General features: G+C 45.4%; 1 protein-coding gene across 1 annotated transcript in view; it reads left to right on the top strand.

The window, feature by feature from the left end:
• Positions 1-16,496, top strand: part of SCD5 (stearoyl-CoA desaturase 5) — a 31,399-nt gene extending 14,903 nt beyond the window's left edge. Inside the window, exons 2-5 of the mRNA XM_027887243.1 lie at positions 5,925-6,055; positions 10,362-10,567; positions 14,026-14,258; positions 14,798-16,496. Coding sequence (XP_027743044.1) covers positions 5,925-6,055; positions 10,362-10,567; positions 14,026-14,258; positions 14,798-14,988 — 761 coding nt within the window. The 3' untranslated portion in view covers positions 14,989-16,496. The remainder of the gene's footprint in view (positions 1-5,924; positions 6,056-10,361; positions 10,568-14,025; positions 14,259-14,797) is intronic.
• Positions 16,497-17,003: the final 507 nt, after the last annotated feature.

Below are 17,003 nucleotides of genomic sequence, written 5' to 3' on the forward strand. Positions count from 1 at the left end.
CTTTTCAGAAGAGTTTGGCACTGGGCTTAGTAAAGACTTTCTGGAAATCCAGCCCTGGGGGATAATGAGTTGTTCTGGAAAACATGGCTCAAATGTTCTTTGCTGTTGATCTTCCATCCCATACATTTTTAAACAATTTGCCTGGTATGGTTTCCGTTGCTTCTGACAGTGAGATGACACCTCTGTGCCTGGTGTTCAGAATCACACTGATGTCTTGCTGCCTCATCATATTGCATGCCAAGAATATTTTATGATATTTTGGTGATCCTTCTTGTAGGCCTCTGCTTCCCCAAGATTCTCATCCTCATTGCAGATCCCTGTCTGCAGTTATCATTCCCCAAACTACATTACTTTGCTTTGTCTATCCAGGCAGGTCTTTACTTTGAGCCTTGCTTTCCCTGTTTCTGCATGGATCCTTTTGTGTTTCTTAGCTCTCTCACTGCTGCTCCAAATTTAGCATCATCTGCAGTTGTAATTAATATGCTGATTGCCTTTGTTTCAGGTCATTAATAAGGATGTTGAATAAAAATCTTCTGCCTATTGTTGCTGGCATGTTCCCATAAATAGCATCTGTGCACAGGCACAGTGTACTTGGAAACCTAGCAACCCGCCAGCTCCCTGCTTGCACGGTAGTTTAACCTCGTGTATCTTGTCTCTCTTGCATCCTCTTCCTGTCCCTGTGCACTGGTTCTGTCTTTTGTCCTTTTTCACAGGCTGACTTGTTGTTTTCTCTTTCCCCTCTTCCTTGCCGTTCCCCCTCTTAAGTTCCTCTCCCACTGCTCCAATTCATAAGCTTTTTGCTTATGCTGTGCTCTATCAAGTGAGCTCATGGTTCAAAATGCTTCTGTCACACCTTGTGCTTCTGCAGGGCTCCAGAGTGGGGACAGTGTGCTCCCTGTCCAGGGCAGTAATGTGTTGGGATCCCCCTCATCATAGGGTGTTTACTCCATCAGCCTCTGGTTTGTGTATTGCAGAGCTTGCACACAACAGAAGAAGGAGGTAAAATTCCTGTATTTGAGACTGACTCTGCCATGAGGCCTTGAAAAAGAGTAGGGAGAAACAAGGAGGAACTCACTTAAAGCCTCTATTCTTCTGGATTAAATCATCTTTCTTTGGAAGGATCCTGGTTTAGGAACCAGATCCTGGTTTACCTTCCAGTCAAAGGCCCCTCAGGGACTGGTGTTGGAGTTGTGCAGAGCCCAGAGATCTTGGCACAGGATCTGCTGTTTCAGGTACTTGCACACAGGTCTTGGACTTTTCCCAGAACTGCAGCAAGCCCTAAATCCCCCTGCAGAGTTTTGGGTCTTCGTTGGGATGAATTGGCTAGGGACAATTGTTCTGAAGCCAGCATGTTCAGATCAGTGGGAGAAAAATGGGCTTGACCAAAGCTAAAGCTCCTGTAATTACTGCTTTGAGCAGATGGCGATTCAAAGCAAAATGCAGCCAGCTGAAATCCTAAAACTGTAAACTTGGGGCTTTACCACCTCTCCAGGCCAAGCTAGCTATTGCACTGGGGAGCTGCAGACATGGCACACAGCATTCCCACACCATCCTAGGGGCAAGGGAAGATCATTCAGCTCTTGTTCCAAGTAAATTCTCAAAAGTAACAATTTTACAGTAGCAGAAGCAGACCCAAGAAGGCCCTGCAGACCTGTAGAGCTCCTTGTCACAATATTCTGAAGGTTCGGAGGTATGTGAGGATGACACATGCCTGATAACGTGTTAATTCCTTGTGAGTGTGATTTTGCTTCGATAAGTCATCCTGGTTGCAGAGTTGGCTAACTAAAACATGCAGAAGACTAATCTGGCTATTTTAGCTTCCTCTGTGTACATTAGCTACCCCACTAAATTAAAAAGAAGTATAACATAGTTTGGTTTTTAGGTTGTTTATTGGCACTTCTCTTGTGAGTTTTCCCTCCCTTTTTCTGCAATAAATATTATTTATTTTTTATTACTTAGGAGACCTGCTTATTTACAGGTCTAAGAGGGAGTTTTCAGTATAAGGGGGAATTGCTATTGGGCTGCTTTGCTCCACATTGTACTCCTTTTCTATTTCATGGAGATGGTCACACCACACACACACACTCCCCATCCCCCAAAAATGAGACAGGTAGGTAAATAGTGGCTCTCTTCTCATGTAGTTACTGTAACTGTGCATGATTAATGTAAAATCAAATGGTTGACAGTCTGATTTTTGGTTTGAGATCATAACTTACTCAGCAAAGGAAAGCTTGAGACCTATCTTTATATGGCAAATATTTGTCATCTTGGCTATTTATACATTGGGAATTAGTGGTTGAGTAATATTTTTGGGCACCCTAATTGCAGTAAGAATCACAGAAACTTGCTATCACCAAACAATGCATTTGTTTGACATGATTTGTTTCTGGTCACTAAACTCCTGGGTAATTTTGTTTATTTGTTTCTGGGAATGTTTCAGCCCTCAGGATTTATATTGGAAAATTCCTGCTCTTATGATTCCTCCTCTGCAAAGCCAAAAAATAGGCATGTTGCGTGGGTATAAAGCCCCAGAGGCTTTTGCTTGATCACTGCAGTAGAGGGTTGGGGCTGGCAGGTCCCTGGAGGGCTGGAGAGGGCTGGTGAGGGTTGTGGCCCAGGGAAGCCCTGGGAAAGCCCCATTTGATCAGGACAGTATGTTCCTGGGAAGATCTGAGGGCATTTCCTCAGTCTGGCACTCATTCTTGTTGGCATTTCTGCCTCACTGCTTCCCAGTGTGCACAGGTGAGAACTGGCTTGTTCCCAGCTGTGGCCTTGGGGAGAGCCCGGAGTGCTGGCTTCCCCCTGGGAATCAGGTGTCCCTCTCCTCTGGCTGGGGCACAACCTGGGTTAGTCCCTGGCCTGAAGTATAGCCAAGCTCACCTGGTCCAGGGCTTGGGACCTGCTGCCCTTGCAGCAACAGTGCTCCTTCCTCTCTACCCCAGGGATTCCTGGAAAGTGGGAATTGGGAATGATGCTGGGATGAGGCCTGGGCTAGGAGGTGCTGTTCAAAGGTATGGACACACAGAGTTGGCATGTAGACCCTAGGGCAGCCCCCAGACTCCCAAAATGCTGTTGTGTGTTCTGCTGCAATGCTGGTGGTGTGGAGTGGGCTGAATGAAAGGGTCTCTGCATACAGCTCTTACATACAGCTCTGTAAGAGCTGAATCATCAAGCAGCAAAAATCACTTGTATTCAATGCAGCTATTCCATGTGGTCTGTGTATCACCTACACTCAGCCTCTTTCTTGCACTGGACAGAGAAGGGAAGCAAAATCAGCCTTAATGTTGCATAGATCTCATTCTACCCATTTATCTTTAATTCTGGTTTTAAGCAATCATTCACAATTAAGATGGATGGATGCCTTGAGAAGCACTTGGTCAATTAAATGATCTGTTGTTTTGAAAGTAGTTTAAAAACCCTTTTGTGCTTTAAGGAAGCAAAGAAACTGCTGAATATGGAAAATTTCAGCCCATGACTAGTATGAGGTTAACCAGTCATAAAGCCCACAGACAATATTTTCTTGTAGTGATTCAGGACTCCAACCTTAATATTTTTATGTTAGCTGGGTAATGTCAGTATTCTGTGTGTCACAGATCTGTTCCCACAATTACAGTTATTTGAGGGATTTGGAAAGCCTTATTTAGTGATGTTTTTGCACAGCTCAACATCACATACAGAAAATGGCAGGATAGGTTTTCCCTAATTTCATAGGTTCAAATCCTGGCACTGACAAGGCATGTGCAAGAACTGCAAGACTGCAGTGGAGCCTGATGTGTTGGGGTGTCAGCATTTTTACTGATGTGAGACTAACCTGTAAATTCCACAAAATCTGTAAATAGTGTGAAGAGAGAACATATGATTTTAGTTAATTTCTGTACCTCCCTTCAGGCAGATAAAAATTTTAATTTGGCAGTAGACTTCAGTGCACAACTCCACAAATTAGCTTTTTCTGGGAGTAGCATGAGCACTGCAGCCTGCTGAAAAGGAGAATTGTCTCTTTGATGATGGCATCCAGAGCAGGTTTTAGGGAGGCATCATCTTTACTGAGACCATTTTGACTCCAGTTGTCTGTTGTGAGAAAGGCTTTGGTTTGTTGCACAAATGACAGGGAGATTACAGGAATTTGGGTCATGTACATAATGTGAAGCAGTTTGGGTAAATCTGTTTTTGATGGATTCACCACTGGAGTGGATAAGGTCCATGTGCTTCTTCAATCTGCGGGGGTGACAATCAACATGAAATATGGTTGCTGTTATTTTACCAAATATCTTTCTATTATATTTTCTCTCAGATGCTGTAATTTCAAGCACTGTGAGTTGGGAGTTGATACAGGGACACAGTAGACACCCACCTCTACGTACAGATTTTTGTTTTCTTTTTGCAAAGACAGATGTTTTACATTACACAGTGGGAAAAGGTGATTGAGAATTCCTTTCTAGCCACTGCATGTCTAACCGGGTTCCCCTGCTGGACAGACTCTGGTGCAGACACAAGTAGAAAACCCCCTTATGGAGATCATGTTTTCCCTTTTTGTTCTAGTAACTCTAGGCTGTTTTAACCAAAACATTTCTATGTGTGTAGGGTGGCAGAGAGCCCTGGCTAAACAACACATTGCTGCAGACGGTGCAAACTCATTTGAAGTTGTCCTGTAGTACTCTTACTGTTGTTAGAATCTACTCTTGGTTTAATTTCACACTTGTAAAATGAGCCTGTCCTCCTTAGGCACAGCATGGGAAATCAACACCTATGGGAGGGAGACATAAGAGCCTGCATATTATGATAGCTGGGTTGCTTGAATGCGAGTAGTTGTAAGTGGTCCAGTTTATTTGGGACTAACATAATACATTTCCTCCTAACTGTTCCCATTTTCCCTCTGGTCTCTCTCCAAAGGGAGGAGCAGCTGTTCTTCCAACCCTTTCCCCATAGCCTCTTATTTTGTTGCAAGTCAGAACAACTCAGGTTACGGATCATCCATCACATGGGAATTCAAAGACTCCAGAGGCACAAAGGGGACACATCAAAGGAGAAGCATTCAATGCACAGATGTGTGGCTCAAGCAGGCAGGTCTGGTTCCACTGTGTCATTCCTCTGCCCCAGCCAGTCATTCCCCCTGCCTCTGGAAACACGAGGTTAACTGGCTGGAACATGTGGGAACATGGCCCTTGCTGAAAGGGGAACCAGGGATGTAGCTGTGCTGTGATGGTGGTCGAGGGGGTGGTATTTTAGGCATGAGGGTACACTGCAGGACGTGTTTAAGCTGTGAGTCCAGCCTGGAGCCAATGGGATGAGTAAGGAGCAAGCCTGCTCATGTGCTGTCTTGGCCATCTGAAAAAATGCTCAAGGCAAGTTTACTTGGCCAATTTTATAATTAAGGGAAGGAAAAGCACTTCCTGAAACTGAGGGAGATGGAGAATGTTCCACTTCCTGGCACATTTTTAATACCGAGCTCCCGATGATGAGAGAAGGTTTTATTGTGAAAACTCTGGCACAGTTTGCATCTTTAGGGATGGTGTGTGATGCTCTAAAACTAGCTGACAGATCAGACTTAAGCAAAGACCTGTCTGGAGGAGGCTGGCAGTGTCCTGGTGGGAAAGTTGCTGCTACTCTTCTGACAGGAGTGGTGAACTTTTACTGCAGTGTGCTTGGCAAAGGCACACTGCATAAACATGGCACGGCATGGTGCTTCAGTGCTGGCAAACACTCTGAACAAGCACTGGCTGAATGGGGAGGGCTGGGAAGTGGAGTGATGTGTCCCTGGGTCTGTGAGGCAGAGGTGGGCTGAGAACCTCACCTCCTGTCTGCCCAGCCTCGTCTTCTGACTGACCTTGCAGGTGTAAGCAGGGATCATCTTTACATCAGAGAAAGCAAAAATAATGGCAGTTGGCCCCTTGGCACACCCTGTGTTTTGTTTTTGTGTCTTCCAGCATATTTCTGCTTCCTGATGACTGCTCTGGGCGTGACAGCTGGTGCACATCGCCTGTGGAGCCACCGTTCCTACAAAGCCAAGCTGCCTTTGAGGATCTTTCTGGCTGCAGCTAACTCCATGGCTTTCCAGGTGGGGTTTTGGTTGCCTGTTCAGATTCTTGGCCTTCAGGCAGCTTTCTCTCCTGTGCAGATAGCCCCTCAGCTGAGACAGCAAAAGAAAGAAAAAAAAGAATACTGGCAGAAAGACATTTATTTTCTGTAACACATTCCGCTGGCTCAGGGCATGCAGAGCCCCTCTCACTACCCACGTAACAGTATTCATTAGACAGTTCAGGAGCAATAATTATTTAAGGATCACACCGAACATGCCCAAATCAGGGGCTCAGCCCCCCAGCAACCTATCTGTGGCACAGATCAGGTCCCAGACTTCACAGGACAGCATGGAAACTTCTGTAAAGATCAACTTGATGCAAATATGTATGCATAATCAAATGCTTTTCTACATCCAGGCAGTTGGAGACTGTATGCCCAGAAAGGAGAGCAGGCATCCTTTCACAATCTTAATTTATCCCTGGTTTATGCAGCGTTTTTCACCAGTAAAATTCAAATTCATTTGCAAAGGAGTGTGTTACTAGCTCTGTACTTACTGGTAGGCAATCTTAGACCACAGAAACATTTGTGTAACACCCAGCTGGTTGTAGGAGTTAGCCCCGAACAAGTGTGAATTTGGTCACTCCTCTGGCTGGCAAGGATAGAGATATGAACCTGTAATAATATTAAACTTAATGAGCTTGGCTGCCCATAACCCCTTGTGGTACCATGTATGTGTTATGCCTTGAGTTTTCAGCTTTCTCCCTTCAATTGTTTGGTTGACTTTTTGTTCGTGCACCTTGACAGAGGATGAAAAGAGTCCCTTTTTTCACTTCTGTACTGTTCACTTATCATCTTTGATTTATTTTTTTTTTTAAGGTGAAAATAATTAATTTTGTTAATCCCTCTGGACATTACAAAGAGCACACAGTGCTTTTGCTTGAATGTGGAAATGCATCCATTTCGTCTATAACCTTTCTTTATTCTGATCCATACTCCAGCTGCTGCTCAGTTCCTTGTAGATCTTTACAATCCCTTTGCTCAGTGTGTTAAACAACTGTTTTGAGTTTTGAGAACCCCTTGGTACTATGCTCCTGTTACACGGCTGATATTATCTTTCATAAGTAATTTAAATGAATGTGTTGAGCTGCTTACAGTGAGCCTGCACACTGGGATTTCATTGCGTTCTGCTCCCCTGTTGCCATGGATTTTGCTCTCGGCTGCACTGGCCTCATCACCGCTTTTGTCTGAGGACATGGTGTGATTCTGAGGCAGGGAAGTACTTCAAAGTAACTTCAGGCCACCTTTGTGCCCTTCGTATCAGAAAGAAAATGAAAGCCAAACTGCCTGCCACAAGTTTTAAGTAGTCTGAGGCCTGCTGTTAATTACCGTGACATCTGTTGCCTGGTAAAGGCTGTTTTTACCACCACAAGCTGACAGTGAGTGATGAATTTTCAGGTCCATCTCCTTCATGTTGGCTGTGGGAGGAAGAGGTAGCACTGGAGATACCTCCAGCATCCCTGGATGTTAAATATTGAGGAAATATTTATACTTCTTGAAGGACAGAGGAAAGAAACTTCGCTGTAGACTTTTAGCTTGATGCTGCGTGGGCTGTGACATCCTGTACTTCCTCTGAAATATCATCAGATGCATCCATTTTTGCCATGTGGCTTGGTGCAATTTTTTATGATTGGAGCATTGCTGAGCTGTGTTTCTTCTCTCCATCTAGAATGAAGCTCTCACAATTTTGAAAGACTGCTTCTTGCTGTGACATGTCTGTTTCAGACATAGGTAATACCTGGCTTATCGATCTCCTCGTCTTTAAGTTCCAGCATCTCAGCTGGGACGTGCTGGTGTCTCCACCGCTCACTGCCTTGTGCTGATGCCATCACTGTGACACAAGCTGTGTTGTTCAGCTGAGATTGTGCTGGGTGCATTTGTACACAGCAAGAGTGGCTGTATGGAAAGTTGTTTTAGCACACTGAAACTGTCTCATAGCCCAGTCTATTGACACGTTTCAGTCTGCAGGTTTATTAAGGGAATGCTTAATGAAACCTCATGTCTGCATCACTGTCACAAGCATAATATTGTCACTCTCTGCTTTGGAAGGGATTTCACCCCTGTGCTTACCTGAAACTTGATCAAAAGCAATGTGTTCCTGAAAAACTGGTTGCTATTTATATGCTTGGAGCATATTTAACACATGCTGTGCTCCAGCTCTTGGTGTATTTATTGTCAACAATTCTGGCCTCTGGCCTTTATTTCCTCTTAGCCTTTGTGGGTTTTAATTAGATTCATTTCAGTTGTTTCACAGCTTCTTAACACTTTCATCTGGGGAATCATGTCTTTTGCCAGTCCTGCAGGTGTTTGCTGCGGTATGAGAAGCCAAGGTAATTTCTTAAAGTATCATTGCTTTGCCTGGTTATCTGCTGTCCCACAAATAATTTATCAAGTGCTCTTGTGACAAACTGATCAGTCGGCTCACTTGAAAAATTATTTCTGGTTAAGAAAGAGGATCTTTTCTAAATGTGCTTCTTGCATAACCCAATTTTATTTTTAAATTACTTAATCTTGGCATTTTCCAGTCATGGATATTCCCACTGAAGCCACTTGAAGCAGTGTAGAGGTTTTCATTCCCTTTGATTCCTCCAGAAAGGTAAAGGTCTCCCCTTGATTTTACTGAGGACTTTGGTGGTTTCCTTTGCTTCACTCAGTTTACTTTGTTTTCTCATGCAGTGGGATAGGTAAGATGCAACATACTGGAGTGCTGGCAAGGGGCTGATCTTCACTGCCTCCTCTCAATGGCTTAGATGAGTCAGTGCTGCAGAAAAGTGTTCTCCTCATCCCCAGCCCACTCCCAGCATCGTTGCATTCACGACATGACAACCGAACAGGGCTTAGCAAAACTGAATGCGGTGGAGCTGAGATCTCTCTGGGGCTTTTGTTCCTCTCTTGTCCCTTGTGTGCTCTTGCAGGCAGGAGAGCATTTTTGCAAAGCTGAAATTGGACATGGAGACATCTGAGCTGGATTCTTTAGCTGCTCTTTGCAGTTGTTCCTGGAGTCCCCCCCCAGTGCTTTCTCTCAAATGTTAGTAGCTGAGAGAAAGAGTAATGATTTCTGCAATGCTTTCAGCATAGCGCTTTTGTCTCACAAAATATAGGTACAGACAGTTGCCGTCAGCCTGTGCTGGCTGTGTCCTGTGGTATATTCAGTGCCACGATGGCTGACGCCCTGCACTTACCTCAAAGGCACCGCAAATGGTTTGCCCGGTTCTCCTGGGAGCAAAGCTGCTGTGGTTGGTGGCTGTGGGTGCAGTTCCTAAAATTAACCCAAGCCTTTCCCTCCTTTGTGTATTACTGCTTGGGTACCTCCCTGAGTGTGCAAAGATGGAAACAGCAGAGGAAAGCACCCTCTGCTAAGAACTTTCCAATTAAAATTCACACTCTTATGGATCTGAGCATTAACTAACATTTCCATGTTTTGATGCTGGTGTTGAGCAATTCAATTCATAAATGAATATGTGGCCCAAGGTTTGCAAGTGTTATACATGCTTACAATGCCCCGCACTAATAGCTTGGCACCGGTGCAAAAGCCACCAGTTTAGTCCAGTGCATTCAGCCAGTGCATCCTGCAGAGCAAATTGGGAGGCTGAAATCCCTTCTGCTCAGTAAACTCAGAAAGTCTCTGTTTATGGATCCAAGCATGAAATTTTACAGCCATAAGGCATTTCAGTGTAATGTTGTACACTACAGTAGTTGTAGTGATCCACAAGCTTTGTCCCATTTTCAGTGCTGTGTTTGTGCCTGGAGGGTGTCAGTGGTCACCAGCTGCAACCAGCTCAGGAAAAGGGTGCCAGAACTGAGAGCCTCTGCACAGTAGTCCCCTGAAAATAAATATGCAAGCTCCTCCATGGCAGGCTCTTAAAATAACAATGTAAACATGTGTGTACCCTATCCCTTCAGCCCATCAGTGTCCATCCTCAGGCAGCAAACACCCAGGGCAGACTGATGATGGTAACTCAGAGAGCAAATTCTCAGGGAGGGCACAGCACCAGGGTGGTCTGATGGTGGTAACTCCCAAGAGGCTGCTGGCTTCCAGCCATCTCCAGTCCTGGGACATGTCCAGTCTGTGTCACCAGCTCCTGGAGCAGGTCCCATTCTGACAGGGAACAGTGTGACGGGCAGTCTGTCTGCAAAGCCGGGGTCCCTCGAGATGTTTTTAGTCAATAACCTTTCTTGAGCAGCATCAGAGAGGGGCTTGGTGCTGCCACTGTGTGGGGAAGGAGCTGGAGGCTGCACTGCCCAGCCTCTCTCCTCTCACCCCACCCACCACGCTTTCTGTGCAGAACGACATCTACGAGTGGAGCCGCGACCACCGCGTGCACCACAAGTACTCGGAGACGGATGCGGACCCGCACAACGCCCGCCGTGGCTTCTTCTTCTCCCACATCGGCTGGCTGTTTGTGCGCAAGCACCGGGATGTCATAGAGAAGGGCAGGAAGCTGGATTTCACCGACCTGCTGGATGACCCTGTCGTCAGGTTCCAAAGAAAGTAAGTGAGAGCGCTGGGCCCCCGATGTGAGGTGGGGGTGGAGAGATCCTTCTGCCTGCTTATCTAGTTGTGGCTGATTCCCTATTTTTATCTTTCCCTTTTCTCTCCTGAGGTATCCTCCCTGCCACCTTGATGGCAGGTGTTAGTACTGCCTTCCCTCTAGCCCCCAATGTTGCCATGTTGCTGAAACTTGCTGAGTGTCCTTACGGGCCTTGCTGCACAAACAGCGAGTCCTGTCCTCATGCCTCTGCTTTTCCAGAAAGCCAAGGCTGGTTATGAAAACAGCTGTGGCAGAAGTTGCTCGGATCTTGGCCTTCTGCTTTGATCATAGGAGCAAATGCTATAATCACTAACTGCCTTGGGGCAGAAGGGCACATTTCACTCTGCAAAGTCATCTTTGGCACCCGTGGGCCAGTGCAGGCCAAGTGTTTCCTCTCCCAAGACTGCTGTCCTGCACAGGATTAATTATCTCCCTTGAGAATTAGCACAGGCCTAGTTCAGTTTGCTACACATGCTGTGAGAGGTGGGAATTCAGCAACATTCTTTGTCCTCTATGTGAGTACCTGTGCTTTAGGCACAAGAAGACTCTTTCTGCCTGCAAGCATTTAATCCAGGCACTTTAGAAAATTGCATAAGGCCATTTCTGTGTATTTTCTGGGTGAGGGGAGCAGTCAGTGGAGTCCAGAAATCAGTTTTTTTCTGCTAGTGTACAGACTTCTCTAATGCAAAAATTAACCAGGAGTGAGGAATACTGCCCTCCACATATGGTTGCTTTTATTGGTTCCTCGGTTGGCAGTGCCTGTTTGCAACAGCTTCCATGCAGTTTGCTGCAGCTCTTCTTGGTTATTACCTTTTCCAAGACAAAACCATCCCATAAGAAGTAGGCTCTACTGCTCTGGTTATGCTGCAAAGGTTGTGTAGTGAGGAAGCACATTTTCTGCAGGGAAGTTGTATCTTTGCAAATGTCTTTGCTCTGAATTTGAATTTAGGACTTTGGAGTTTACCTTCCCTTACCTGGGAATCAGAACTTGCATTTCTCCATTCTACAAGGTTGAAATGTTGGGGGTTTTCGACAGCATGGAAAACCTGGCAGGTCAGATCAGTAAGAATAGTAATAAATCCTTCTTGTCACGTTTTGTTTTAAGGCCAAATTGTTAGCTTTGCTGAATTTAGTGGTGCTGCTGAGTTGTGGATGAGGTACCACTCAATCAGTTTAAAACCACATCACTTCAGCTGAAATCACAGCACTGCTCCAGGCATGACTGACAGCAAAGTTTACCCTCTGTGAATAACAGAGCACTAACCCTGCATATCATGTGAGAGAGAAGCTCACAGGTGAAGTGTCTTCATGACAAAGTTTTCATGTGGTGAAAGCAAGTGCTGTTCCCCAAGCATGTACTGAGCTATTGGTTCCCCTGAACTCCAGGTAAGGAGGTTTCTTATTCCACGGTGGATGTTTCTGTCAAATGGAGACAATGTAGTCAAGGGCTGTTCAGATGTTCATGTGCTGATCAACGTGTCTTCATCAAAGGCTTCAGTCTGGGCTTCTTGCAACTCACAGAATAGTTTTATTGGTGCCTGATAAACTGTTTTCATATTTTATTTTATTTTCCCAGAGTGGTAGAGGCTTTGAACTTTGAAGGAGGTTTCTGGACTGGAAAGTATTTTTCTCCCCCATCTCTACTTAAATCCTGGCCTTGAATTGATGAGGTTTGCAAACCTTATAAGAAGTCAGTTATATGAGTGGGAAATTAATTGTTATCTTTGGTGGGGTAAAGAATGGGGACTTGTTTTCTTGGAGGGCCTTGGCTCAGGTAAGTGAAGACAGAGTTCTGTGAGAGATGCTCTCTTTTCACTATGGCTGGTGTTGCTGGAGAGCTGCAGATCTCCTTATGGAGCCCAGCATATGAAGCACTACCTCCAAACAACAACAAAAAATAGCAAACAAAGAACTTGCAAGGCAAGAAGTTGATTTATTCCCTCCCTATACACCCTATTCCTTGGGGTGTTACAGATGAGAACTATGTTCATGAAAACATTCTTCCTTTAAAAATACTGCTAATATTAACATTTTCCCAATCCTCTGTGGTTTTAATTGAAATTGTTTGGTTTTGTCAAACCAAGATGACAGTTCTTCCTACCTGAAAGACTTCGAGCAAATGCAAAGTTTTAATAATTGTTTACCAAATCCAAACTCTGTTCTTCCTCATCACTTCCAGAAAACTCAGTGAAAGCAGAGATCTATTTTAAACCTGTCATATGGGCACAAATAAGATGGGTCTTACTTTGCATTTCTTTTCTTTCTGCACACTTCAAGGTCCTGTCACCTCAGCCTACCACTCTAGTTCCATGTGGCAACTTGCTTTGATGATGATACCCCAGGGTCATTGTAGTAAATCTGGAGTAAATACCTGCAGGGAGGTATAAGGGCTCAGTGGGGAAGGCAGACTTTGTTTCCCCTGGAGCTGGGGACACACTGTAGGTGGCTCCCAAGCTGCACTGTCTTGCTGTGCCCTGCTTCTGAGCACAGCCCATTCTCCATTTAGAGCCATTTATTTCAGATCTTGATTTTGGCTTTGTCTCTCCACTTCTTGCTGAGCTTCTCCTTGTCTCCACTTGACTTGGATTAATTTACCCAGCATGACTTTTCTCTTTGTTTCTCCTGTTCTTCACCTTTGTGTTCCACGCATTCTACACTCTCTCTTCCCTGCCCCGTCTGAGTGTGTGGCTTTAGCTGTACTATGAAGCTTTCCTGTTTGTTCTCAGACTGCTCAACTCCCTCTCTCCCTCCCCGTTTTGCACTGCACACTGATTTTGTCCAGTGTATGGAGGAGTGCTGGGGCTTGTGCCAGTCAATCCTCCTGGCCCCCAGGCCAAGGTGCATCTTTCTCTTTACCCTTGGCAAAGTTTGCCTGTGGTCTCTCAGCAGGTGCTTTGGGCTTGTTGCCACTGTTGGAGTTCATACAGCAGCAGTGGTACAGAAAGGAGCTGCTCCTGCCCTGTGCTGCAGGTTCCTTTCTGACCTGAGCATAGGAAAGTCTTTGCTGGCTCTTAGCAGTGAATGTGTTTCTGACACAACTCTGCCAAACACTGGGCTTTTACAGTCCCAGAGCTGGACCCTAGACCCTGGGTGTGCAGTCAGCTCTGCACTTCCCCAGGTTTAAAGGTGCTCAGCTTGGGAGGTTTGCTTTGGGACTGTCTCAGCTGTTCAGCTTTAGTGCTACTGGCTACTTCGGGCGTTTGAGTTGTTTTGAATTGTTCTTGGAAAAGTTACGTCATGACTGTGGATGTCTGAAATGTTCCCTGCTGTGGGAACCAGCCCAGGTTATGCTAGGTGTTTCTGGCAGAGCCACATCTCCAGAGGCCTAGCCCCATTCACCCTAGCTGTCATTCTCACCACGGTAATGGTGTCCTTTTCTTTCCCCGTCTTTTTCTCTCTTGTCTTGTAACGCCGGCAGGTATTACAAGAGTTCGGTTGTGCTGATGTGCTTTGTGATCCCTACCTTTGTGCCGTGGTACCTCTGGGGCGAGAGCCTGTGGAACGCCTACTTCCTAGCCTCCATCCTCCGGTACACCATCTCCCTCAACGTCACCTGGCTGGTGAACAGCGCCGCCCACATGTACGGCAACCGCCCCTACGACAAGCACATCAACCCCCGGCAGAACACCCTGGTCACGCTGGGAGCCATTGGTAAGCGCAGCAGCCCCGGGCAGAGCTTTGCAAAATCAGAGCCACACCCCATCCCATTTTGCCCTGGCTGGGGCTTTGGGCACCTTGCAGCTGGACACCACTTGGAGCCAGGGCTTGGAGGAGGCTGGAGCTTGCACATCCTTCCTCTAGAAGGCTCCCTTGTTTTGCATTGAAGTAATGCCACGTGGTCTCTGGGAAGAGAGGTGTTAGCACACAGTAGCAATCCTCTCCTCAGCAGCTGGCTGGGGATAGGGCAGCAGAAGTAAGTGACCCCACTTCTTAGTTGTGCATCCCCTCTTGAAGCACTTATGGTTTTCTTCCCTGAGTGTAAGGGGTGGGATGTGCCCCTTCCTACTGGGGAGGAAAGCCTGGAGCACTGAAGTGGAGTCTGGTTTGGATCTCCCATAGCTGTGGTGCAGCGTAACCTCCACTAGATGCAAGACTTGGGAAATGGGTGTTGGGATGTCACACCTGAGTGTGTTCCTGAGTCGATAGAAGTGCCAGCCATGTGGTCTTTAAACTCCCTCTCTGTTTTCCAGGTGAGGGTTTCCACAACTACCACCACACCTTCCCATTTGACTACTCAGCCAGTGAGCTGGGCCTGAAGTTCAACCCCACCACCTGGTTCATTGACTTCATGTTTTGGCTGGGGTTGGTCACTGACCGCAAGCAGGCTCCGAAGGAGATGATCCAGGCTCGCAAGGAAAGGACTGGAGATGGCAGTGCCTGAAAAGTAACGCTTTGCTGTGCCAGCGCTGCTCTACGCGTGGGTGGGTGGATGTGAGTGCAACCCCATGCCTGTGGTGGATTTACCTCTTGGTAAAATTACTTTTTTTCAGATCAGTTGGGCTGAATTAATTCCCCAGGAACAGATTCAGCCACAGCTTTTTTTTTTTTTCCCCTTACTAGCTGTCTTATGTCCAAACTTAAGACTATTAAGTGTGAAAATGTTACATATTATTTAATATTGTAGTTAAACAGGAGAGAGATTTGATTTTAGTTACTGTAGTTCATGTCTGAGATTTGTTGTAATTTGCTTGTTCATGGTAAACGTTGGCAGGTTGAAAGAAATAACTATCCTTTCCAAGTGCAGTTAGGAGAGGTTTTTGTTTCTACTGTTAATCAAATATGCTTTTGAGATGCATCTTTCGAGGGGATGGGGCAGGGCCCGATGTGCTGTGTCAGCTACATACTAATGGAAAGGACAGTAACAGCACCGATGGAAAAAACAGTATGTCCAAGGGGAAAAATCACCCCAAATTTAGTTAAATGTTAGTTTGGAAACCTGCTTTCTTCTTTTTGTTAGCCCTATTAGCCAGCCCAGTGCACTGCTGTCTTTGTTAAATATGAAAAACATTTATTGCTGAGCAGGCTTTTGTGTTAAAGATTAGTCTCTATACAGGCCAAAATAACAACTGATGCTATGTTGAGATGATTCCTTTGTTGTCACATATACATTGTAATTGTAAATGTATAGAGTTCAACTATGTCTTAAGCCAAATAAAGCTTTGGTTTCAACGTTTGGAGACCTAAGTTATATTCTAATCAGTCATGGCCATCAATGCATGCATATTTTAGCTCCTTTTGCACAAGAGGCCTCTTAATTTCTTTTTCTGCCTTTGATTAGCGGGTCTTAGAAAACTGACCTTTATCTAAGTCAGAGTCTGTACTAATATTTCAGCTGCATGCAACATCCATTGGTTTCTGAGCAAAATATAAAGACAGTTATGTAGCTTCTGAATTTTAACAGTTGCCTTGCTTAACCAAAAAAAATAAGAAAAAAAATGAAAAAAAGGGAAAAAAAAAAAAAAAGGCATGTGGGTTTAATGGGACATATAGCCCTTTGTGTTAGATGTTAGCCAGTGCAGGAGAGAGGCTGTCAGCACTGGAGCACTTTTGAAGATAGAGGGCATGATTTTCATTTATAAGGAAGGTCACTGCCTTTCCCCTTGGAGAGGGAGTGCCTATTTCCCAGCCACACAGCCCCATGCCCTGGGCAAGGCAGGGATCTTGAGATAACTGAGACTCAGGCCCAGATATTTTCAGGAAAGATGCAAAAGTGGGGAAAAAATAAAATGGTTTCTTTTTTGTTCCATATCTTGTTTTTTAAATGATGCCATATAATATAAAAGAGTTGTCTTTATTCTGTCTTTCATCCAGCAGGTGTTTTAAAAGTGTTATTTTGTCATTAATGATGTGTAAACTCTTGAGTGATTTACAATAAACAGTTACGAGTTAGACTGGCCGCCGCGTTTTGTTTTGAAACATCTCCCAGAGCGAAGGGCTTTGTGCATCTCACATCAGAATTACAGCAGGGTTTTACTTGGCATTTCCAGCTACTCAGTTGCTTCAGCTTTTTCAAAATACCTACCCCCTCAGCATTTCTGAATGTCAGTGGAAGAGGAGGTTGTCACATGGAAGGGCACGAAGAGATTTGATTACTTCGGAAGTAGTGGCCAAGCTGATAGAAGGGGGAAAAAGAAAACTGAAGCTGACACAAGATTGAGAGGAGAACGTGGCAAATTCTTGCACTTGAAAATCCCACCTTAATAGAAAAATACCAGCCCAGTGTGACTGCAGGACAACACTTTGACCAAACAAACAGTGTCCCGGAGCTGGGAGGCTTCTGACCTGCTATTTAGGAAGATTGCTTCCACTGTTGCTTCCATCTTTGTCCGGTTAACAGGCCATTGGAGAGTGGCAGAAACCACAGGAAACCTGCCTTCAGGGTCATGCAGGTAATGG

The sequence above is a fragment of the Empidonax traillii genome, unplaced genomic scaffold (assembly GCF_003031625.1).
Source record: "Empidonax traillii isolate 1590-97213 ecotype Southwest subspecies unplaced genomic scaffold, ASM303162v1 scaffold205:size1172791, whole genome shotgun sequence".
Taxonomy (NCBI): Eukaryota; Metazoa; Chordata; class Aves; order Passeriformes; family Tyrannidae; genus Empidonax; species Empidonax traillii.